Raw genomic sequence first — 25,655 nt, 5'->3', positions numbered from 1 at the left:
TATGTAATGGCAGCCCTCAGTGTGAACTGCTCCTAATTTCCTGCTTAGGACTGAAAGCTGACATCAGATGTTCTGGCTGTTGATTTGGAATTACTTGGCTAGGCAACAGATGCAAAGTTCTACTCAGAACAACCTGACTCCAAGAGTCAATGAGTCTGAGGCTCCAAGGACTTCCATGTTTGGGTACTCTTCATGATCTCTGAACAGAAGGATCACATCATAACAATCTGCACCAGAGTTTACTTCAAGGTGATAGGCACAGGGAAGCAACTACTAACATTAAGGAACTTAGAATTAAGGGGAAATTTTGTCTAATAGAACCTTAGCTGTCTTCTTCAAATAGTTAGGGAAGAGAAGCTATTGCTGTATGCTTGTAGTCTGGCAATTTTTACATTGGTTAATACTTATTTTTAACTGCTTAATTAACAAGTAGCCATAAATTTCAAATGGTGCTTTCAGATACCATCTTTAGGAATACATCTGAGATGTTTGTTGTTAGGTGTTTTTGAAGGCAAAGAAATAAAGCATGTAATATATTTGTCCAATAGGAACAAATTTGTCTTTAAGTATTTTTTTAAATTAATTTTATTGGTACATTTAAGGTACACAATATAATGACATTCATCATTGGAAATTTGCACCTTTACATAATCTATTTTGGTTCTTATTTTTTCCTCAGTCCCCTGCCCCCCCAACTATAAAGACTTTTTTCCATTTTTTCATATTAATGCCATTCCCTTCTTTCTTTTCCCTTACACCTCTCACTTCCTCTTCAAACATAGAATTTCTTTTTTTTTCCCTTTGTACCAGGGAATGAACTCAGGACCTTGTACTTGCTAGGCAGGAGGCAGCACCACTGAGCTGCATCCCTGGCTCCTGTCCTCAATTATTTTCTTCCTGACCAAAGTCTGGGTGACAACAGCATCGAAGAAAAAAAGCATCTCTCACAGTCACCAGCCATAATTCATCATTTAACTTAAATATATAAAATTATGCATCATATCTTATTTGTGGCATAATATACAAATAGAATGCAATTGTAACATACATTTAACCTACGTAAATTGGAATTAAAAAAACACTGTAAACACTTAACAGTACTTTTTAACTTTATAATTAGAATTTCAGGGGGTCAATATATACATTTTCTTATGATCAGCACAAGCACTCGGATACGCTGTATTCACCTGATGGTGCAATGATAGCAGATCTTCAATACATGCTTTTTGTGACATTTTTTTTCCCCACCCACTAGAACACACTTTTTAAAGTTAAAGGACCATTTAATATGTCTTATCTTCATTTTTTTTCTATATCTCTAATTTAGTCAAAGCTACAGTTGTAGCTACTCAATATACAAAAGCACTATGAAATACTGTAATATATATGTGGTATGAACTCTTTTTCTTCTTTTTTTAAAATTGAGTTTATTGGTACATTTTAGGTATACAGTACAGTTACATTCATTATTGGGATCTTGTACCTTTACATGAGAGGTCTTGGTTCTCACTTTTTCCCCTTGTCCCTGCCCTCCCTTCACCCCCTCCTCCCCTCCCCATTTACAAACACTTTATTTCCATTTTTTCATTTTCTTATATATTTTTTCTTTTCCCTTATTCCCTTTCCTCTACCCTTCCCACTTTCCCTACACTTTTAGCCCTTTTCTTCCTATTTCACATTGTCAGTTGTCTCATTAGAGTTATCAACGTATTTCATAATTTATTAAAAAGCCATAAGAATACTTAGTAAGTCATTAGCAAATGCTTTTTTTCTCTTCAAAAGAAGTTAAAATCATGACTCACAGAACTGTATTAAAAAATCCTTGTAGCAATATTTTTCCTGTCCAGCCACCTCCCATAATTGGTATATGTGCTGACAAGTATATAAAAGTTTGAGATATGGTCGTTTATTGAGTATCACTGAATAAGTGGAACACAATATGGAAGGGGGCAAGAAGAAAGGCGTTAACATTTATTTTCTGGAGCAATTTCATCTACTGAATAACTAAGAATAATAACTTTTAAATGGGCTCAAAGGGAAAAGTTTTTAGCTTTAGTTTTTGTTTTATTTCCTCTTTCCCAGGAAGTTATATTGTTACTTTACTTCAACAAATGTCAAACATATTTAATATGAAAATTTATAGCTTACTTCTTATATAAAGCACAAAGTAGGTCTCTTATCTATTTATCACCTTTATTACATATACTTGAAAAGAAAAACACATCAGAGTGACTTATTCAAGCCAACTAATTTCTGACTAACTCGCCTCTCCTGAAGTGAGGAGTAAGTCATATAACACTGACAGGTTCTGATTTAACTACAATCACAGTTAAGACTTACTTTGGAGAAGAATTTTCATTTTTATTAAATAGTGAGAGGTAATTATTTACAGGAGATTTGATAGAATAAAACATTTTAAAGCAACAGGTTACTCAGATACAGTTCTGGTCAATTTGCATCATCTCCATTTTACTACTTGAAAGGGAAAATTTTGTATAATTAGGATGACAGCTGACAAGTAGGATCTATGTCCAATTTAAAATACATATTAACTACACACTTTGAAAGCACGTATATCAGATATATATCTTTTAAATTAAAAAGCATCCATTTTATTGTAACTATATTTTGGGAGTTACTGATCCACATTTGCTTGATTCCTAAGCCCTGAGGCTTAGTAAGTAATTTGATTTTTCTGCCCACATGTGGAAGTTACACGAATATTAATGGTAAATATAGAGATTTATCAGTACAAATACACCTACTTAAGTATCACAACACAAAGAAAAAAATATAAATTCGGATTCAGGCATTCTTTAGATTTTAAGTGCAGAAGAGAAAGAAAAATCTTAATATTTTTCAGTTATCACTGGGGGATATTTATTTTACTTATCTTCATGTTCCATTCATTCCAAGGAGTAGAATCTCCTTCAAGTTTTGATTTTAATGCTCTAATGGTAATGCTGTTGAGAATATTTTCATGTGCTTTTCATGTTTATATGATGAGAGTAAAGGAAGAGTTTTTTTTTCTTTCTTTCTTTTTGGTATCGGGGATTGAACTTAGGCCCTTTCATACATGCTCTCCATACGTTCACCTTCTCTCTGCTTTTTCATCTTCCTCATCCTCTTCCTCGGTACCCCAGTCACCAACTTCCTTCAACAGCTGTCTACTCTTGTATCTCTTTGGTTTGTTGCATGATACCCTGAATCCTGGCTTTCATCCTCATCACAGAACCAAAACTGAGATTTCTCTGGAAAAGATTCTCTATGCAAAAGGTTCCAAGGATCCCTGCTCCCAAACACTACCAAATCATGAGTGGTGCTTTGGAAGGACCCACTCAATTATAGAAGGCCTGTAGACTAAAACATGCAAAGAACATAAGTCTGAGGGACAGTGCCAACAATCTCATGGACTGTTGTGAAGGAAACTATCTGCTCTTTGCAAAGTGACAAGTTTATAGCGTCTGTAGTATTCACTAGTATCTGACATTCTCAAATACAGTTTACATACTCAAGAAAAAATGAAATAAAAATTAAAAAGTCTAAGAAGAAATGTGAAAAATACAAATTTTCATATTTATATAGGAATTACTTTATATATTCCTTATGTCATTCTTCTAATGACTAATGAATGTAGTTCTTTGTTAAGAAAATTAAAACTTACCTCTGGAAATCAGCAACCAACTTAACATCAGCAATGACAATCTTATGCTCAATAATCATGTGCTTCAGAAGTTTGTCTTGTTCAGCCACAGGAAAATGTTCCTCACAGAAAATGCAAGGCACAGATGGAGAACCTATTGAAGTCGTGGAGCCACCTGGACTTTCTGGCAGGGAGAGCGGCTCTAGGATACAATCCTCACTGTCTAGGAGAGAGGGAAAGAAAGCTGAAACCAACTCTTTAGATCTTTAGATGATGATTTCTTACCTCTTGCATCAGAAGGATATTGAAGATATCTATATATCCACAAAAAGAAAAATACATAGTCCACAGGAATACTTTATTATAATTTTAAATGCTTAAATATCACTAAGTAGCTTAAACTCCCCATACGCTTACTTGAATGAGGGAAGCCCATTTGTCCAGGCAGCTGTTCAATGTTTTTTGAGGATATTAGCCAATGGCAGCAGTTTTTTTTTTGTGGGGGGGACCTGCATGAGAAAAGCCAGCAACAAGCTGGGTTAGGGTTCTAAGCCCCAGCTTTGATAGTTATCATAAAGAGAAGATAGGCCAATTCTTTAAGCTGCTTTCTGTTATATCTGCAAATGCTTTCCTATTTTTGATTTGTAATACACAGAGATTTATTTGGTTCCTACACTGAAAGAACTTTTTATGCCTACCATGACTAACACCGTCACTGTGTGGTTATTTTGCACCAGGCATGGTGAGCACTTTACATTTACAGTATTAACACAACCCTCACAATAACCCTAACAATGGAGATTCCATTTTGATCCCTATTTTATAAATGAAGGAGAGGTGAGAGCTAAGTGACCTGTGCTAGATAGCTACTGAGTGGTGGAGAAAGAATATGAACCCAAGCAGTCTGGGTAAAGCATTAAAACTGTTAACACATACATAATATTAAACAATTTAGATTTTTTTTCCTATTAGAAGTAGACATTTCTGTGTCTTAAACAGCTACAAAGAGAATGGACTGGAAAGAGGCAAGTTTCACGATGGACAGAATATCTGGGAGACTACTGTGGATGTTCATGTCAGAGGGCTCATTCGAGGTAGCAACATTAGCAGGGGTTGGAGGGGTGGGGAAGAGACAGATGAGAAGGTACAGAAATTAAACTGACAGTTCTTACTTACTGATTGGCCACTGGACGTGAAGAAAGGGGAGGAGAATAGGGGGTGTTTCTGGCTGGGAGGACTGTAGAAATGGGTACGCCAGATGACCTAGGATTCCATGGAAAGAAGCAGTTTGGCTTTATGAATGGAAGAATGCACTGAGTATGTTTTAGATGTGTTCAACTGATCTGCTCAGAATCTCACTGCTGGCAGATAAAGGTAGCAGAGCCTGGGGTCTCAAGAGAAGCACTGTACTATTTTGTACTGTTATCTTTGCCAGGTTCTTCTCTCCCACACTCCCTTGTGACTTGACCCACTCATCTCTCCAGGCCCAACATAGGCAAGAATCTCTGTTGTAATTAACTCATTATATACAGATCTCTACCACTATGCTACTCTAGGAAAAAATGGTCAAGACCTTATTTATCTTCATATGTCTTATGCACAGTAGCTGGAACAAAGTTGATAACTAATGTTTGTTATGAAACAATGATGTGAAAAAAAATAAATCAGAGGTACTTTCAACAAGAGTTCTACGAAAGTCCTGTTACAGGCAGCACCTGTACCTATCTTTAGGGGAATTATTTCTTTTTGGAATTTAGGGGAGCGCAGATTATATTTATAGCTAGATCTTTAGTGATGTGGGCCTTGCTACAGCAGGCTCACTAGTAATTAATACTGACATAAAACTGTACTGAATCATCAGATGACAATATTATTGAGTGTAACACAGGTATGTTATATTTTGTTAGGAATTTAAAAATTCTATTTTTAAGGATACTGTCCTGTGAACAAAGAACAAGTGGCATCTGGAATACACAGAAAATTACATGATTCCATCAGAGGATGCTTATATGGAAAAGACTTGAATACTCAATATATATTTTTAGTATGTAGCCATGGTTTCCAAATCTGAGTTTCATCACCTGGATGTGTAGGTATATGTGTGTGCGCATGTGTGTGTGTGGGCCTTGAGCAATGCAGATCTTTTGAAAAATGTTCATTTTAGGACCTTACTTTAGATGGGGGGGGAAATGCAATTTTTATCAAGTGGCAGTCTAGAGATCAGACTTGATGGCATTCCTACAAAGCTACCTGGGAATCAACTCTTTCGAGAATGATCACATGTTGACTGTGAATATCACAATCAAGGAGGCTAGTATGGTTACCTTAAACTCACAGAAAAGGCCATGAAATTAGCAGAAAAGGCCTGTGGCAAAGCTTACTTGACTGTCTACTCTGGCCTATAGCATGCTCCCAAAAATTCTACATGTTGGATCAGTCGATATAACTCATTAATATTTGTCTAATACTTTGTTCATTTCCAGCTGTCACCATACTATGTCTATATGGCTAAAAGACAATAGATACAGAAATATATAATATATAGCAGGCTTTACTTCAAAGATGTTGGGCTCTAAAAGGCAAAAGGAAATAAATCACATCTAACTTCGTTCAGCAAAAAGGCGTCTTGCAAATTCTGCTTTGGCCCCAAATCCACTGCACATATGTGTTACAAATTAACAACAACAAATCATCTGCTTTAGTTCTCACTTTGAACAGTAACTTGCTCAAATGAACTATAAAAAATAACATCCCAAGGAAGCGGAGTTTTTGAGGAGATCCTATGATGATTAGTAACAATTTTACTGACTCTAGGTAGGATCATCAAAATGTCAAATTATTATTGTAGGAGAGTGCTTCTCAAAGTTTAAGGTGCACATGAGTCACTTGGCAGTTGTGAAAACGCCGTAGGTATGGTGGTTGTGGAAGTGTGACATTCCCATCTCCTGCTGCTATGAGCATAAAAGACAAGAGCAACTAAGGTGCAGTGCTCTGAAATCCCATCTGCATGGGAGGAAGCCTCCAACAGGCTGCTGTGTCAATGACAAGGGATTAACATCCAACATACATATGATACTCAGACAACTCAATAACAAAACAACAAATAACAGATTAAAAATTAGGTAAAAGGACTTGAATAACATTTCTTCAAAGAAGATACAGGAATGGCCAACAGGTATATGAAGAAGTACTCAACATCACTAATTAGGCAAATGGAAATCAAAATCACAATGACATATCATCTTATACTTGCTAAGATGACCAATTAGAAAAAGAAAAAGAAATGTTGATGAGGATGTGAGAGATTGGAACCCTGACCTTTGCTGGTATTTATCCTTTCAAAAGAAGTATGGAGGGTCCTCAAAATATAAAAATAGAACTAGATATTTTCTGCAGTATTTGAGATTGAACCCAAGGTCTTTTACTGAGCTACATCTCCAGCCCTCACCCCTCTTAAAATTTTGAGACAAGGTCTCACTAAATTGGTGAATTGCCTAGGCTGATGTATGTATGTATGTATGTATGCATGCATGTATGTATGTATGTATTTATTTATTTATTTATTGGTACTGGGGATCAAAGTTGGGACCTTGTGCTTGAGATGCAGGCAGCAGAAACCACTGAGCCAAATCGCTGGTCCTCTAGGCTGACTTTGAACTGATAATCCTCCTGCCTCAGCCTCCCAGAGAGCTGGGAAAACAAGTGTTCAGCACCACATCCAGCCTAAAACTGGAACTATCATATGATCCAACCATCTTACCTCTACTTATTTAATGAAAAAAAGGTAACACAGGACCTCATACAGGTATTTGCATTCTTATGTGCACAGAAGCATTACTTACAATAACCATAAAGTATTAACAACAAAAGAATGGATGAAGAAAATATGATATGAAGTACAATGAATACTATTCAGTCTTACAAAAGAAGAAAATACACATAAGGCTATGATATAGATGAACCTTAAGGGTCTTTTAATTTGTGAAATAAGTTGGTGACAGGAGACTAAATACCAATGACTCTATTTGTATGTGGGAATCTAAAGCAGTCAAACAAACTGGAGCAGAAAGCAGAATGGTGGGTGCCAGGGCTGTGGAGAAAGTGAAAGTGCTGTGTGGTAGGTGGAGCTGCAACTATGCAAGATGAACAAGCACTGGAGACCTGCTGTACAGCAATGTACATGCAGTTAACAGGGCTGGATGTTCAGAATGTATTAAGGAGATTTCAATGAATGTGTTTTATTTTATCTATTTATTTTTGGGTACCGGGTAACTTGGGACCTTGCGCTTGCAAAGCAGGCAGCGGAACCACTGAGCTAAATCCCCGGCTCATTTAATGTGTTTTAAAATCACAGTTTTAGGAAAAGGGAGAGGAAAGAGCCTGGTGACTGAAGTCAAGGCTGGAGGAATCCTGATCCCATTAATGCCTGCTGACCAATCAGGGGCAAGTTGGCATCTCTTAGCATATTTTCACAGCATAAAATAATCAGAATTACTCCCGAAAGAGTTGTCATAAGGGTGAAATGAAGAAATGAATTTAAAGCAAATGAGTCTCAGACACACAAGCTCAATAAAAGTCCAGTTCCAACTACTGGTGCCAATAACGAGGATGGCTGCACGTTCAAGGATGAACAGAGATGGGTATCTTCTGCGCTGATGTGGATTAGAAACTCCTGTGAATTAATCAGAGGCCCTAATTTCATTTGGGTACTGGGGATTGAACTCAGGTCCTTGACCTTGTGAGGCAGGTGGTGGAACCACTAAGCTAAATCCCTGGCCCACTATTTTTTTTTCTTTTTTTTCTGGCACCAGGGATTGAACTCAGGTCATTGTGCTTGTGAGGCAGGCAGAAGAACCACTGAGCTAAATCCCCGGCCTCCCACTACTTACTTTTAAATCTTGATTATACTATTGAAATTCAAAAGCTTTTGCATTCTTTTGATTACTTTGTTGTTTCTGTAACAGTAAGATATAAAAGACAAAATACAATATATTTGATCTAGAGACAAGGAAAACTGAATTTACATTGATAACCTCAGCTTTCTGAGCATAAGAGGTGGGTTCCACTCATACTACAGAAAAGGGTGAAATACTGCTTTCATCGGCAGCACATATACTAAAAGAGGAAAGGGTGAAATGAATGTGGAAAAGATTTAGAACTACCACTATGGAGCATGACATTGCATTTGATATACAAGATAAATAATTATAAAAGTCCGGAAAGCCAAATAATTATAAGAGTCCTGAAAGCCTAGCTCACGTTAGCTGGCTGTCCTACTTACATATTTATATTTTAACAACATACTTATGCGCCTAAAAGGGGATGACTTTCTTATAACATATGTTATATGTTCTGGATTTTCAAATTAGTAGCTCTACAAAACCACATATACATAAATACACAGCATGAGAAGATTCCTGAATACAATATTTTAGAACCACCTGACTATCCAAAAGAACGTTCTGTGATGAATAAAATGTTCTACAAAACTGCTCTGTCCAATAATGGTAGCTATTAGCCATGGGTAGCTACCAAGCACTTAAAATGTGGACAGTGAAAGTGAGGAACAAAATTTCAATGTTATTTAATTTAAATACCCACAAATGGAGATCCAGTAAAGTAGGCCCCCGGAGGAGGTCTCTCCGGCTGCCTGTTCGTGCCCATCCTGAGGGGTCCACGACCTCCCTGACTACAGGCCACCAGATAAAGTAAAGCAGGCCCCCGGAGGAGGTCTCTCCAGCTGCCTGCTTGGGCCCACCCAGTGGGTCCGCGACCTCCCAGACTGAGGGCTACCAGATCCCAGTAAGGAAGGGTGCCCTTGAAACACCCCCACGACCTGACACCCCCCCACCCGTTCTCAAACCTCCTGATTGGGCCAGTCCTTCAACCCACTCTGCAGAGGCATAGGCGGTCATGAAGGGTATTTTTCTGAGCTCCCAACTTTGAATATCCTTAAAGAAGGAGCAGGGGAAACCTGTAATAGAACTGAGTGGAGTTCAACCCTGTGGGTTGGGAAACTCATTTTAGGCCTTGTGGACTGAGGTCAGTCTAAGTCGCAGGGACCTGCCATTGGCTAGCTGAGATCAGGGGATTTGGTTCTGCACATGGTTGTACACGTGGTATAATATGACAACAGAGACATAGTCTGAAAGAGGCCTTCAAATTTTCTTTTTCTTTTCCTCATTCCACCCTAAAATTTCTTTCTTTTTTCTGTCCTCTCTCTCCAACTCAGTCTCTTGTTCCACTATATTATCCCTTATCTCCCTTTTTATTCCTGCTCCTAGCCTAACTCAGACTTCTTCTTTTATCATTTTTTTCTTTTTTTCTTTATGTTCTTTTCTCCTGTCATTTTACCTCACTCATGGCTCCTTAGCTTCAAGGGAAGGTGAGCCCCTGTAACTGTTAAGGGGATATATTATTGTCCTTATTCCTGCACTCTGACGATCCCCTTTGAAGTTAGTAGTTTCGTAAAGATAGTATGGTCATTCTACGTCCTCTGGCTTCACTTGAAACCTTCTCCAATTCTTTCACTTAGCTACTCCTCTCATCCTAACTCAGTCTAAGCCCCCATCCTAAATGGTAAAGATGCTATATTGAAAAGCGTATTCATTGCAAACATATTTTGTGCTGCTTTTTGATTAATTCACATGGTTTAAAAGTGATAGATTAATGACTACCACAAGTGGTCAATTTGCAAGCTGTGCTTGATCCTATTGGGCTGCTGAATTTAACAATTGGGATAAAGGATTGTGATTGATTTAATGAGTTGTTTTCTCCAATATTATGAAAATGAGGATGTCTATGAGTCATTAGAGACTCAAAAGCTAAAACGCAACTATGTCAGGAAGATTTAAGTGATAACCCAGAAATTAAATCAAGGACAACCCAACAACAAAAATAAAAATGAGAAAACACTTAAGACACAAAGACAGAATTCCAGTTCACCAATGGCAAACAGTAGGGCAAATGAGGATGAAAAGTCTGATCGTGAACCAGCAGGACACCCTGGACCCATAGCACAGGAGGTAACAAAACAGATCAATCAGGCTCTAGAAAAATTCAAATCAGAAATAATTTCCCAGTTAACCACAGAGATGGTGAGCAAAATGAAAGTCATAATTTGAGACTCTAGAACAGAAACTGACAAAAACATAGATGAGCTCAAGACCATGATAGAAGCCATGAAGACTCAACATAAGAAAGTAATGGAAACAATGAATGCCCAACAGAGGAAAGAAATGGAATCCATTAAAACAGATTCAAACAGATATTCAGGAGATTAAAAACTCTATTGAAAGTGTACACAACAGAATAAAAGTGCGAAGATAGAATTTCAGATATAGAAGATAGGATTGCAGTCAGTGACCATGAAAAAAGAGGTCGCTCAAAAACAGTAAGGGATCATGAGAAATCGATGCAACAACTTCTAGATGACGCAAAGAAAAATAACGTAAGACTGACAGGAATCCATGAAATAGCAGGAGAAAACACAAATGACTTAAAAAAGCTCTTCACAGAATTAATGACAGAAAATTTCCCAAACAGAATGGAAGAATTAGACATACAGATAAGTGAGGCATATAGAACTCCAACTAGCCACAATCAAAAAAAAATCTACACCTAGACATATAATAATCAAGATCCCAGAAATCCAACAGAAGAAAAAAATACTACAGGCAGTAAGAGAAAAGAAACAAATCACATGCAAAGGAAAGCCCATTAGAATCACAGCAGACTTCTCAACACGAACCCTTAGGTCAAGGAGAGCCGGGAGTGAGGTATTTCAAGTCCTAGAAGAAAACAACCTCCAACCTAGACTGATGTATCCTGCAAAACTTTCTTTCAAAATAGACCAGGAAATAAGATACTTCCACGACAAAGAACACCTGAGAAACTTCACAAACACCAAACCAGCACTACAAGGAATTCTAAACAATATCCTAGAAAAGGACAACGAAGGTCACAATACCATGAGGCCCAACAGACCAAATCAAATAGGCAAGGCAAGAAACTAAAAGGAGAGGGGAGCAAAAGTAAAAAGAGTCAACAAAAGGACAATATCATGACAATAATAAGTCAGAACATATCAATTATAACCATCAACGTTAATGACCTCAATTCACCAATCAAGAGAAATAGATTGGCAGAATGGATTAAGAAGCAAAATCCAACAATATGTTGTATACAAGAAACACACCTAGTGCAAAGGGAAGTCCATAGACTAAAAGTGAAAGGATGGAAAACAATTCTCCATGCATCAGGAGCCCAGAAAAAAGCAGGGGTAGCAATCTTATTCTCAGACAAAGTAAATTTCAAACCAAAGCTCATTAAGAGAGACAAAGAAGGCCACTACATCCTTGTAAAGGGAACAATTCAAGAGGAAAAGATGACAATCATAAACATATATGCACCAAATATAAATGCCCCCAACTACATAAAACAAATATTAAGTAACACGAAAAACCAAATAAGCACTAATACAATTTAAGTGGGGGATTTAAATATCCCACTATCACAAATTGACAGATCATCTAGGCAGAAAATCAACAATGAAATAATAGAACTGAACTAAGCTTTGGAACATATGGACTAAATAGATGTCTACAGAGTATTCCACCCCACAAAATCAGAATATACGTTCTTTTCCACTGCACATGGATCATTCTCCAAGATAGACCACATACTGGCTCACAGAACAGGTCTGAATAAATGCAAAATAACTGAAGTCATCCCCTGCATATTATCAGATCATAGTGCAATCAAGCTGGAGATCAACAGCACAAGAAACTGTAGGAACTTCACAAGCACATGGAAACTGAACAACACTCTCCCGAACAATCAATGGATTACAGAGGAAATTAAAGAAGAAATTAGACAGTTTTTACAAATAAAGGAAAATGCCAATACAACATACAGGGATCTATGGGACACAATGAAAGCAGTTCTACGGGGAAAATTCGTAACATTGAATGCCCACACTAGGAAAACAGAGCGAGCTCAAATAAACAACCTAATGATGAATCTTAGACTCCTAGAAAAACAAGAGCAAGAAAAACCCAAAGCTGGAACAAGAGAGGAAATTATAAAGATTAGAGCAGAAATCAATGCAATGGAAACTAAGAAAATGACACAAAAAAATAAACAAAGAGTTGGTTTTTTGAAAGAATAAATAAAATTGACAAACCCTTAGCTAATCTTATCAAAAAAAGGAAAGAAAAGGCTCAGATCCATGCAATCAGGAATGAAAAAGCTGAAGTCACAACAGATCCAACAGAAATCCAGAGGATCATTAATACTTATTTTGAGAAACTGTACTCCAATAAAATGGAAAACACAGAAGAAATGGACAGATTTTAAGATACTTATGAATTACCAAAGTTGAACAAAGAAGATAAAAACATTTTAAACACCCCAATTACAGTCAGCGAAATTGAAAATGTAATTAAAAATTTACCAACAAAGAAAAGCCCAGGCTCTGATGGATTCACTGCTGAATTTTACAAGACATTTAGAGAAGAACTACTGCCATTCCTCTTCAAACTTTTCAATGAAATTGAAAGGGAAGCTATACTTCCAAATTCATTCCTGGAAGCAAGTATCACTTTCATTCCCAAACCAGGGAAAGCAGCAACTAAAAAAGAGAACTACAGGCCAATCTCCTTAACGAATGTAGATGCAAAAATCCTTAATAAGATACTAGCAAACAGAATACAGAGGATTATCAAGAAGATCATACATCCTGACCAAGTCGGATTTATTCCAGGGATGCAATGTGGCTCAACATATGTAAGTCAATAAATGTAATACATTATATTAACAAAGTCAAGGACAAAAACCATATATGATCCTCTCAATAGATGCAGAAAAAGCATTTGACAAAATTCAACACCCATTCATGATAAAAACCCTGCAAAAAATTGGAATAGATGGTCTATATCTCAACTTAATAAAGGCTATCTATGAAAAACCAACAGTCAACATCATATTAAATGGCCAAAAACTGAAAACCTTCGTGTTAAAATCAGGAACAAGACAAGGATGCCCACTATCACCACTCCTCTTTGATATAGTTCTGGAAACATTAGCCACAGAAATTAGACAAGAGAAAGAAATTAAAGCAATAAAGATAGGAAAGGAAGAAGTTAAACTGTCATTATTTGCTGATGTTATGATAGTTTACATTGAAGACCCAAAAAACTCCACCAAAAGACTTCTAGACTTAATTGACAGATTCAGTAGAGTAGCTGGATACAAGGTCAACACCCCAAAATTAATAGCCTTCATATACAGAAATAACAGACTCACTGAAAGAGAAATAAGGGAAAAAATTCCTTTTACAATAGCATCCAAAAAAATGAAGTATCTAGGAATCAATTTAAAAAAAGCAAAAGACCTCTACACTAAAAACTATAGCACTCTGAAAAAAGAAATTGAAGAGGATATAAAAAAATGGAAAGATATGCTCTGCTCTTGGGTAGGAAGAATCAATATAGTGAAAATGGCCATACTACCAAAACTGCTATACAGATTCAATGCAATGCCAATGGAAATTCCAACACTATATTTCACAGAACTAGAAAAAAGAATCCAAAAATTCATTTGGAACCATAAGAGACCTAGAATAGCAAAAGCCATTCTAGGCAACAGACACATGGCAATGGGTGTAACAATTCCCAATTTGAAACTATACTACAAAGCCACTGTGATTAAAAACAGCATGGCACTGGCAAAGAAACAGGCCTGAGGATCAGTGGAACAGACTGGAAGACACAAAAACAACTCCAGATGTACTCACCTACCTCATCCTTGACAAAGGAGCTGACCATCCTCAGTGGAGGAAAGACAGCCTCTTTAATAAATGGTGTTGGAAAAACTGGATTTCAAACTGCCACAGATTAAAACTGGAGCCTTATCTTTCACCATGCACTAAATTAAAATCCAAGTGGATGAAAGATCTAAATATTAAAACAGAAATACTAAACTTGCTGCTGGAAGATAAGTTAGGCAGAACTCTTGCAGACATTGGCATAGGAAAAGACTTTATGAACAAATCCTCAGTAGCACGGGAACTAGCAGAATCAACAACTGGGATCTCATCTTATTAAAAAGCTTCTGTACTGCAAAAGAAACCACCAGCAGAACTAAGAGACAACCTACAATTTGGGAAAAAATTTTTACCAGCTGCTCCTCAGACAAAGGACTATTATCTATAATATATAAAGAACTCAAAACAATCAGCACCCCCAAATATAAAGACCCGATTCAAAAATGGGCATCCGAAATGAACAGACATTTATTTCTCAGACAAAGAAGTAAAAGCAGCAAATAAATATATGAAAAAATGTTCCACATCACTGGTCCTTCTGGAGATGCAGATGAAAACAATACTGAGATTCTACCTCACCCCACAAAGAATGGCTGCTATCAAGAAATCAAACAATAACAAATGTTGGTGGGGTTGTGGGGAGAAAGGAACCCTTCTCCATTGTTGGTGGGAGTGCAGACTGGTGCAACCACTGTGGAAATAAATATGGAGATACCTCAAAGAGCTTGGACTGGAGGTTCCATTTGACTCAGCTATCCCTCTGCTGGGTACTTTCCAAAAGAACTAAAAGAATCATATCACAGTGAGGTATGTGCACCCATGTTTATAGCTGCACAGTTTGTAACAGCTAAAACTTGGAAACAGCCCATTTGCCTATTAGTTGGAAACTGGATAAAGAAGATGTGGCTTTTTAATAAAATGGAATATTACTCAGCCATAAAGAATGCGAAAATAGATCCATTCATAGGAAAATGGATACATCTTGAAGATATACTCCTAAGTGAAATAAATAAGTCACAGATGTGTAAGTACTGAATAGTTTCTCTGCTGTGAATAAACTGCAATAATACATTAAGATTACTGACATTGTGAAATGGGAAGAAAGGGGCTAAAGGTGTAGGGAAGGTGGGATGGGTTGGGGAAGGGTAATAAGGGAAAAGAAAAAAATGTGACATAATGAAGAGATGGAAATAAAGTGTTTGTAGATGGGTAGGGGAAGAGGGGGTGAAGGGAGGGCAGGGACAAGGGGAAAAAATGAGAACCAAGAACTTTCTTGTAGAGGTCCAAGATCCCAACAATGAATGTAACTGTACTGTATCCCTAAAATGTTCCAATAAAATCAATTAAAACTAAAAAAAAAAAACCCCCACAAATGGCTAATGATTATCATAGTAGACAGGAAAAGATCTAATTGGTACAGATGTTCTTATCTGGGGATCTATAGTCACTTAGATAATTCACAAACTCTGGGGATGGTGTCATTCAGTGGGAAGCTGTACTCAACATTAAGTATATGTGGAATTTTCTAGGAAGGTCTTTTGGCTTCATAAATTCTTAAAACAGTTTAGGGAATCTCAAAAAGTTTTAAAAAATCATGAACCTTGTTTCTTATATGTATTTTTTTACCATTTGGGCTACCATTTTTATTTACGATGTGTAAGTGACTAGTTTCATACTGGGATTCCAAGCAATTACATAAGTACTAAAATAACCACCATTCTGAAGTAGAGTTCAAATGGTCTCACCTTACAGCCAGGGAAGCAGACAGACAGAATGTGCAATAACTATCTATGAACCTACAGACACAACACTGGTCAAACTATATTTTTAAACGGGTATTATAAGGCTTGAAATTATTACCATTAAAGTTAACCCTTTGCACTATTGTTTCTGAATGTAAAATGTTAGCTTATTAAAATGTATAAATACAGCAATTCACTAATATAAATCAGTATAATTAGTTTTCTATAATTTATTCTAACACGAAGGAGTCCTTAGCCAATGGGTATATATTCTAGACAGCCTCTAAAAGGGCCAGATTATTTTATCTGTCTACAATAAAGATTTGCTTTAAGAAGACAATATGGTTTTCTACGTAGAATAAGTAAATACAATCTTTTGGTCACTAGATTTGTCTGTTTATGCTGTCATTTTGTTTTAGTTGTGAAGCTCTGAACCATCAGTTTTTTTTTTTTTTTTGGTACCAGGGTTCGAACTCAGGACCTTGAACTTGTAAGGCAGGTGGTGGAACCACTGAGCTAAATCCCCAGTCATGAACCGCCTTTTAGTACCTAGTGATTCCTGTACTTGTCTGGTTTATATGCAGGCAAGCAATAACAAAGACTGGTCAGGGAAAAGTTGGGTGACATGTGAAAACTATACTAGTGTAACATTAAAGCTATTAACATGTCCAACCTTTCCAGATATGCCAACACATTTCTTTCTTACCTATACCCCCAAATGGTTTCCATCCATCAAATTTGGCAGCATGGGCTATGAAGGTAGGTATTTGCAGATCATCTTGTCTAGAAAATTCTCCTTGAGCTCAAGTGATACTTAGAAAATATGCACTTAGAAGCAAATCATACTAGTGGTGAATCTCTTCAAAGAACAAAAATTTTTTCCATCCATGTTATTGGCTTCATTTCTTGACTATAGATTACCTATGTTTCTGGTTTATATGATACCTTCTTACTTTCATCGGCTTCATACAGAGGAATCGGTCTTGTCTACTGCAATAATGGAAAAGTAACAATCATACAGAAGCAGCAGCTGTTTGAAATGTTATAAATCTATGACATTTTAGGGGGAAATGAAACCTAGAAGGTAGATGAACAAAAACAAATTCTTTATTAATAGGATAAATGACTGATTTATAAATTTAAACTAGCTAAGATTTCTACTGCTAAAATGTCTAAGACATACACTGTAAGCACGCTCAGTTCCCCAGAAATATTTTCTCAAATGCTTACTGTCAATGGGAGATAGACTCTGAGACATTTCCTGTTTGCTCCTACTCTACACTTTTATTTTTTTATTTAAAAAATAATCTGCTTTGTTTTGCATGCCACAGGACAGGTTTCTAGTGTTGAAACAAGGGTCCCGTAAAAACAGAAACAGTCCTCCCTCTCCAGACATCTTCACTTTCACCAATACAGGAAACCCTAGCAAGTTAACAGGTACCAAACTGGAATGTACAAGTTAATACACAGTCTATGATGGTAGAATAACCAAGACCTATCCCCAAAGGAGGGTTTTATTGTTTTGAATACAAAATGGTTTAGGAGAATCATATTCAAACAAACAAAAACCTCTGGTTCCTGGTTTTAAGGTAAAGACGAGCCCCACACTGGCAGCTGCAGAGATCTGAAACTCTTATTAATAAATAGATCTGAATTAATTTTTACTCACTTTCTTTTTTTTTTTTTTTTAGACAGGGTCACACTATATAGTCGAGACTGACCTGGAACTCACTATGTAGCCCAGGCTAGTCACGAACTCTCAGTGATTCTCCTGCCTCAGCCTCCTGAGTGCTGGTATTATAGGCGTGCACCACCACGGCCAGCTAACTTTTACTTTCTTTAGAAAATAGGACTTGAATGCTTTTTTAAAAATAATGATCCTGTGGAATGCTTTACTTCCATATTTACCTAACATAACAGCAAAACACACAAGAATGTTGATGACAGCTTAACAATGCTGGATTCAGGATATTTACAGGTACACTTTTGTTAAAAGTCCTACAGGCTTATTGACTAAGGCACAGTATTTTTTTGGATTTTGTTGTATTGTTTTTCTTTCTTTTTTTAAAAATTTAATTTCATTACTGGGATCTTGTACCTTTACATGCCAGGTCTTGGTTCTCATTTTTTCCTTGTCCCCACCCTCCCTTCACCCTCCCCTTCCCTCCCCCGCTTCAAACACTTTAATTCCATTTTTACATTTTCTCATATTTTTTTCCTTTCCCTTATTTCCCCTTCCCTATCCTTCTCACTGTCCCTACACCTTTAGTCCTTTTCTTCCTAATTGCTAATTGCCCTATTAGGATCTTGAGTACTATTTTAGTTTTTCACACCAGAGATACTATTCGGTATTTACATATGTGTGCCTTATTTATTTCACTTACAAGTATATCCTCAAAATGTACCCATTTACCTATGAATTTACTTTCTCACTCTTTATGGCTGAGTAGTATTTCATTTTATAGAAAACCCACATCTTCTTTATCCAGTCTCCAACTGATGGGCAGATGGGCTGTTTCCAAGTTTTAGCTATTACAAACTGTAAGGCACAGTAATTTATATGATCCTATTTGGTGCATTTTCTACCATGGTCCAAAATCATTACATGGATATAGCCAGGGACTGGGCACCAACTTTCAGGAGAAAAAGACCACAAAGAAGAAGAAAATCAAGGCGTCTATTTGGATCCTCCCCTCCCCCAGCCAATAATTTGTGTCCTGGACCTGGAAAAACAGAAGGTGGAAAATACAGACTGCAACATGTTAAAGGACTCGGAAGAAGGTGGCACACAGTGGCACGGTGTAGAGTAAGGTTGCTGGGCTTGGGAGGGTGAGGGCGCTGCATTGATAGAGCATCCACTGGACCACATACTGTGATGTCTGGCGGTGTCACGCCTTCAAAGACTTTAGAATATCTGTTTGTGACAATAAATAGATCAGTTACCTAATCAGGCAGTGTGTTGAATATGCATTCATCCTGTGGAATGAACCGCAAAAGAGAGCCTAGTCTACACTTTTAAAAATGCCTCACACCAAGCATGGTGGCACATGACTGTAATCCCAGCACCTGGGAGGCTGAGGCAGGAGGATCATTATAAATTTGAGGCCAGCATAGGCTATACAGTAAGTTCAAGACTAGCCTAGACTAGAAAGTAAGTTCAAGGCCAGCTTAGAATAAATAGCAAGACCTTGTCTAAAACAAACACCCCCCCAAAACAAAACAAAAAACAAATAGAAGATTCTTCAGAGCATTTAAAATAAGACTATGATGAATTATTATTTTGATGGGGTTAGAACTACGGATTCTGGGGCTCTAAGTGGAATGCAAGGCTGGATATGTATTTCATTCTGAGAAGTAATGGATACTACTGGGAACTAAGTTCTCAACTTTACCTCCCTTTTATCAATAGAATGCAGAATGATTTTCCAAACAGTTAAACTGGAAATAAATAAAAAAGGCACTAAATCTTAACCCTAGTTAAGGGTAAATTTAATTAATCAGTATAACTCTATTGTCACTAATGCTGAGAATCCTAACAGGAGGGTTAACAAAACAGGATGGTAACAAAAGACACTGACAAACCAAGAATTTCATGCACGAATGGGGAAACAAAGCGACTGCTCTTGTTTACTCAACCCTATAGGGGAAAAGGTGCAAAGGAAGGGGAGGTAAACTTGATTCAGAAACATGATTGGTTATTCTCTTGCCACCTCTTTTTTCTTTTTCTGCAGTACTGGCAATTGAACACAAGGTCTTTGCAGAAAGCTACATCCCCAGACTTTTAAAAAATTTTTATTTTGAGACAGTCTCTCATTAAGTGACTACGTTGCCTAGGCTGAGATTGATACTGTGATCGTCTGCCTCAATCTCACAGTGCCAGGATTACAAGCACGTGCCACTAGGCCTGACTTATGCTCTCTCAATAAGTGGAGCTCAGTGGAAATTTTATACTCTATCCATAGAGGTTAAGTTTAACCTAACCTAATATGATTTTATTTGTCACGGAATTACTTTAGAATTAATAGTTAGTATTTTAATAAAATGGGTTGGCATCTAGAAAAATTATAAATTACCTATCTGATGTTTCCTATTAAGTGTAATTTGTGTGTTGACAGAATCATAAATTTCTCAGTTGTGGGACTAACACTAGTCTATTGACAAAATCAGAAAGTTGTATTTTAATTTAATTTTAGTACTGATATTTCAATTCATATGAATTTTTATGGAACAGGTAAAAGGATGATTTTTTGGGAAGGCACACACAGACAAAAAAACCATGGTACTAAATAATACTTTCAAAAGTACCACATATAACTGTGCTTGATGGTACAGGCCTGTAATTCTAGCACCTTGGGAGGCTGAGGCAAGAGGACTGCCAGTTCAGGCCTAGGCTGGGCAACTCAGAGACTTAGTGAGTCCCAGAGTTATGGTTTCTATCTAGATGTCCCCCAAAGCCTCATGCCATGTATCATAGGTGGGGATTTCGGAAGGTGACTGGATAATGGGAGTGTTAGAGCTGACTTGTGGTTAGGAGGTGGGATCAGGTGGGTCACTGTGCCCAGACTTGGAAGGGTTTGTCTCCTTCCTGGCTGCTCCCTTGCTGCTCTCTCTTCCTGGTCACCATGAGGTAAGCAGCTTGTCCTCCACCATGCCATGCCCTCTCTGCCATAGAGTCAGCCAACTATGGACTGAAACCTCTACAACCTGAGAGCCAAAATAAAGCTCTCCTCTTTAGTTGTGCATGTTAGGTACTGTGTCTTGGGAGGCCAGAGAAGTGACTATGACACCTATCCCCAAATAAAAAAGCAAGCTGGTGATGGAGCTCAGCAAAGGCCCTGGGTTCAGTTTGTAGCTTCCCTCCCAAACAGGACCAAAAAACTACTGATTTCACTGCTTGTTTTACAACATTTGAGTTTTTAAACCTCATATATATGAAATATTATCAAGCAATTCCTTGAAAAAATTAGGTTTTGTCTTTCTACTGAGTGGAACCTATTTTTTGTTTTTGTGAACGATGCTACAAATGCATTTATCACTTTGGTTTACACCCTAAACATATTCATAATTTAGAATACAGCCAAGCAGTGCTTTCAAGTTATTAATCTATGCTAAAGGGACTTTTCACTTAAAGAAAAGTCACAGAATATATTCTCTGCTCTTCTGACAAATAATTTTAGCCATTTTAAAATTTAAAAAAGTCTGAGCCAATTTCTTTTTCATCAGTTGGTGAGATATTAAAGTTAGCAATTAGTGATCTTGTCTAGCTTCTTTAGAAGACAGCTTATCACTAGTACCTTGGAACATGGCCATGTTAGTATTTACTGTAACACTGGGTGTGTCAGATGAGACTGTCCTAAGGAGCTGCTGTTGAAATAGTATTCCTTAAAAGAGCTTTCTCACAAGCAGCTTTGTAATAGTGGTGTTCCCTGCTGTGAGTGTCTAACCATTTTGTTTGCTTGGGTCATACTGACTGCATATAAAATATAGTTAATGCACAAGCAACAAAACTTTATTTTTTTTATATATTTTATTATAACATTAAAAAGGAAGGCAACATAAACATAAAACTAGTGGGATATTTGATCTTTTTTTGATGAAACAAATCTGTCAATGTGTCCTTCCATGGAAGTGGCTGCCCAAGTTTAATAATCACATAAGAAGAAACTTTACATGTCTGCTTACAAAGAAGCGTCTTCACCAACACACACACACAGGAGGGCGAAACACAATTATCAATAACCGTCATGTTTCACTCACCACGGTGCACAAGCACATGTAATATCTGATACAAGCAGGCCATGGAGCTGGCGCTGCACTGCAGCCTCCCTACACAGCATTCTCTTGTTGCCTAGTGCTCCGGAACTGTATAACTGAGTCATGAAAAATATCAATAAAAATCACATAATATTAAACATTTGTGATTTTTATGGGGACTTATACAGCTTGAAGATAGAAAATAATAAATTGTCTCAAGTCTTGGTATTAAGAGAAGCTTTACTAAAAATCAGTCAAAACTTTAGCTGATTTCTACATGTTTATGAATCTGTTTCCCTATCCATAGGAAGAAATTCTCCCTGACCATTTTCAGGCCAAAGTTGTGGTGGATACTGAGGAGGAAATGAAGAAACGTAGAGCTGGATTCCTGAAGGAATTAATTAATGTGGATTGCCAATTCGTATCTTTTTCATGTTCACCCACACATCTAACACAATCTAGAATGTCAGAAGCACCAAAAGGAAGTAAGAACAAAGTACAATTTTAAGACAGTTCAGATCCAGGACAGTAAGATACCAACCCACAGAATTGCTTTCTTCAATCCTAGTCATAGGCTAGCCTGCTATAGCAGATGGTGTGCCCTCTTTTAACAAACTTTTTTTCCAAGTTACTTTTTCCTGCTACCATTTGGTCTGCTTTTATAAGATCATAGTTATGTGCAGTCTTTTAAAACTTCTGCTAAACACATGAAATTCAGTCATATTCAGAACAGTTTACAACTATAATTCTTCAAATTACTCATCTTTCGACAACGACCATGTCTTCAGCAAAATGGAATATCATAAATCCTTGGTTCATGATACACAATCTACATATTTAGTATCATAAATCCTGCCTCTACAATAACATAATCTTCTGAAAAAAACTGACCAATATCAGAAAAATCACCTCTAAGATGAAAAGGAGTAAAATAATGCTGAGACAATAAACAAGACACAAGAGGTTTTAGTCCTACCATTTCAGATATGGTCTTGCATTTCCTATGCTTAGCTGGTGTGGTGATTTATAGAGACCCTAGTCCCCTGGGAGGCTGACGAAAGAGGAATACAAGTTTGAGCCCAATATGGGTAATTTAGCAACTTAATGAGAACTTGTCTCAAAAATATATAATTTCAAGGTGGGGGGAAGGTGGCTGGGGAAAGAGGTTAGTGTGAAGGTCCTGAGTTCCCAGTACCAGGAAACAGACAACTATGTTTTATATTACAATTACAAAAATGAATCAAAAAGTAATATAACATGGTGGCGCATGCCTGTAATACCAGCACTCGGGAGGCTGAGGCAAGAGGATTGCTGTGAGTTCGAGACCAGCCTGGGCTACATGGTGAGCTCCAGGTCAGTCTCAACTACGTAGTGAAACCCTCTCTCAGAAAACAAACAACAACAACAACATCAACAAAAAACCAACAAAAAAAAAGTAATATAAATCTCATCTGTAAAAAAAAAAAAAATAAATCTCATCTGTGAAGGAACAGTTGGTCTAGTCAGCCACAAAGGCACATATTGCAGATTACTCATGTAACAACAAGCACGGAGTTTTGCCAGCACTTCATGTGACTGGCACTGGCTTCACTGGAATGTATGAATACAACTTTATTAAAAATGACACTCTGATGAATACCTTTAGCTATTATTATTTTCAGGCAGTGGTTCTCAACCCTAATGGTGAACACGAATTAACTGAGGAGCTTTCAAAACTTGCTGTCATTTTTTAATATAGATATTGTAGTCTAATTTCTCTGTGGTGGCTGGGACATGTTTTATGTGAAGTCACAAACCATTGTTGTAATGAAAACCTGTTATGATTAATTCTATGACTTGATAAAGTGAAGTTCAGAAAAATAAATATGCTGTGGGAGATGAGTAAAAACATTTAATTTCTGCTTTTGAGAAAAATATCACTTTTTATAAAGGCTGCAGAAGGGATAGTTTGTGATAGATAAAATTATATTTTAGAGCTAGTAAACTAACAAAAGAGAAAAGACTTTATAAAATGTAATGAAATTATAGTCCTTACTGATACAAGATATGCTTTTTAAATGTGCCTTGGCTCAGGACATTTGATAAATTGAAAAAATGTCAGTATATAAGAAAAATATCACTTTTTATAAAGGCTGCAGAAGGGATAGTTTGTGATAGATAAAATTATATTTTAGAGCTAGTAAACTAACAAAAGAGAAAAGACTTTATAAAATGTAATGAAATTATAGTCCTTACTGATACAAGATATGCTTTTTAAATGTGCCTTGGCTCAGGACATTTGATAAATTGAAAAAATGTCAGTATATATAACCTGAGAAACACATAAAACTCTGAATTCTAGGAAAATTCTAGGGAAGAGCTTTCTTAAAGAAAGACTTCAAGAACTATTACTCTTTCCACTGTTAAGCTACATAAAGAAGCTGAGAATTCAGGAACACAGATGTGGAAGCCACATAGCTTCCTATGTTTAAAGAACACTTGTCTGATGGAGACATCTATATAGCATAGGTCAGAGTTAATTTTGTTTTCAGTATTGGAGGATTGAACCTAAGCCTTCACACTAAACCAAGACCTTGGTCCTTTTTATTTTTTGAGACAAGGTCATGCTAAATTGCCCAAGGTGGGTCTGAATTTGCAGTCCTTCTGCCTCACTTTCACAGAGTGGTAGATTATAGGGCTGACTTAAGAATTTAATTTTGATTTAACTTCTTTTCATTAAAAGTAAGTACCCCCCAAACACCCATGTTTCAAAGAAGGAAGCAAAACTAAAACTAAAAAAAAAAAAAAAATATCAATAATGCAAAAAATCAACTGGACTATGATTCTCTATTTAAATGCAATACAGATTCAACCATGCTGCATTTTTTTTCCCCTAAAATCTTTAAACAAGGATTGCTCTGGTTACAAAAGTCTTCTGGTTGAGCTTAACAGTAGAAAAAGTGGCAATTCCTAAGCCTACTTCCTCTCATGTTATTTTTATTGTGTGGTTTTGTAGAATGCGAAGTTTTTCAGGAATGCATATATGGTATTAAAGCAGAAATACCTGTATTTAACGAAGTACTTTTACACTTGATCTTAGCCAAAAGGCCGAGAAGCGATACGAAGTACTTTTAGACTATAATACACTGGGACAGGCCAAGGCATCTCCTGGTAACTTCTGAAAATATAGTCAGCTTAAGGTCTAAACTTTGATAAGCCTTTGAGTTTAAAAGAGAGTAGGATTGGGGAATGAGGGCATCCTAAATACTATTATAGAGGGCTTCTGGAATAGTGTATCATAGTTTAGAATCAAATCCAGTTAGAGAAGAAAACTATGACCCAAAGGTTTTACTGTTGCACAGGGACATCCTCCTTAGGAAAACGTGCAAGCATTCTTGCACATGCCAGTGTCCACTATGTCAAATGACCGGCTCTCTTAACTACTGCTGCAACAAGTACAACTAAGATAACAACGAGGCTGTGTCCCTCCCCAATGCAGTTATAATTGTGCAAAAGAGTGAAAAGACAGCATTTGGTTCACCTAAACATGCTTACAGTTTCATTCAAGATTCCCAGTCTATAAGATTTGGGGTATTGATTCACTGATACCTCATTATATGAAAGAAAAAATTGATATCAAAGCCATGCAAAATCTTAAAAGTGAAGAAATTCCTCTGGAAATCTGGATTAACACAAAATGCTCAAGTGGCTG

General features: G+C 36.9%; 1 protein-coding gene across 6 annotated transcripts in view; it reads right to left on the bottom strand.

The window, feature by feature from the left end:
* The window catches only part of Znf277 (zinc finger protein 277), a 118,819-nt gene that overhangs the window by 50,617 nt on the left and 42,547 nt on the right, over positions 1-25,655 (bottom strand). For 2 of the 6 annotated variants that reach the window (XM_010643381.3, XM_033756959.1), the window contains exon 3: positions 3,665-3,862. In XM_010643381.3, the coding sequence (XP_010641683.1) occupies positions 3,665-3,862 (198 nt within the window). Of the gene's footprint in view, positions 1-3,664; positions 3,867-16,916; positions 17,201-25,655 lie in introns of all 6 variants that reach the window. The other 4 variants (XM_033756951.1, XM_033756956.1, XM_010643385.2 and 1 more) reach the window with 4 other exon arrangements.

This window comes from Fukomys damarensis, unplaced genomic scaffold (genome assembly GCF_012274545.1).
Source record: "Fukomys damarensis isolate Sample0158 unplaced genomic scaffold, DMR_v1.0_HiC HiC_scaffold_4, whole genome shotgun sequence".
In the NCBI taxonomy this organism is placed as follows: Eukaryota; Metazoa; Chordata; class Mammalia; order Rodentia; family Bathyergidae; genus Fukomys; species Fukomys damarensis.
Note: the sequence above shows the minus strand (reverse complement) of the source record. Positions and strands in the feature narration are given on the sequence as shown.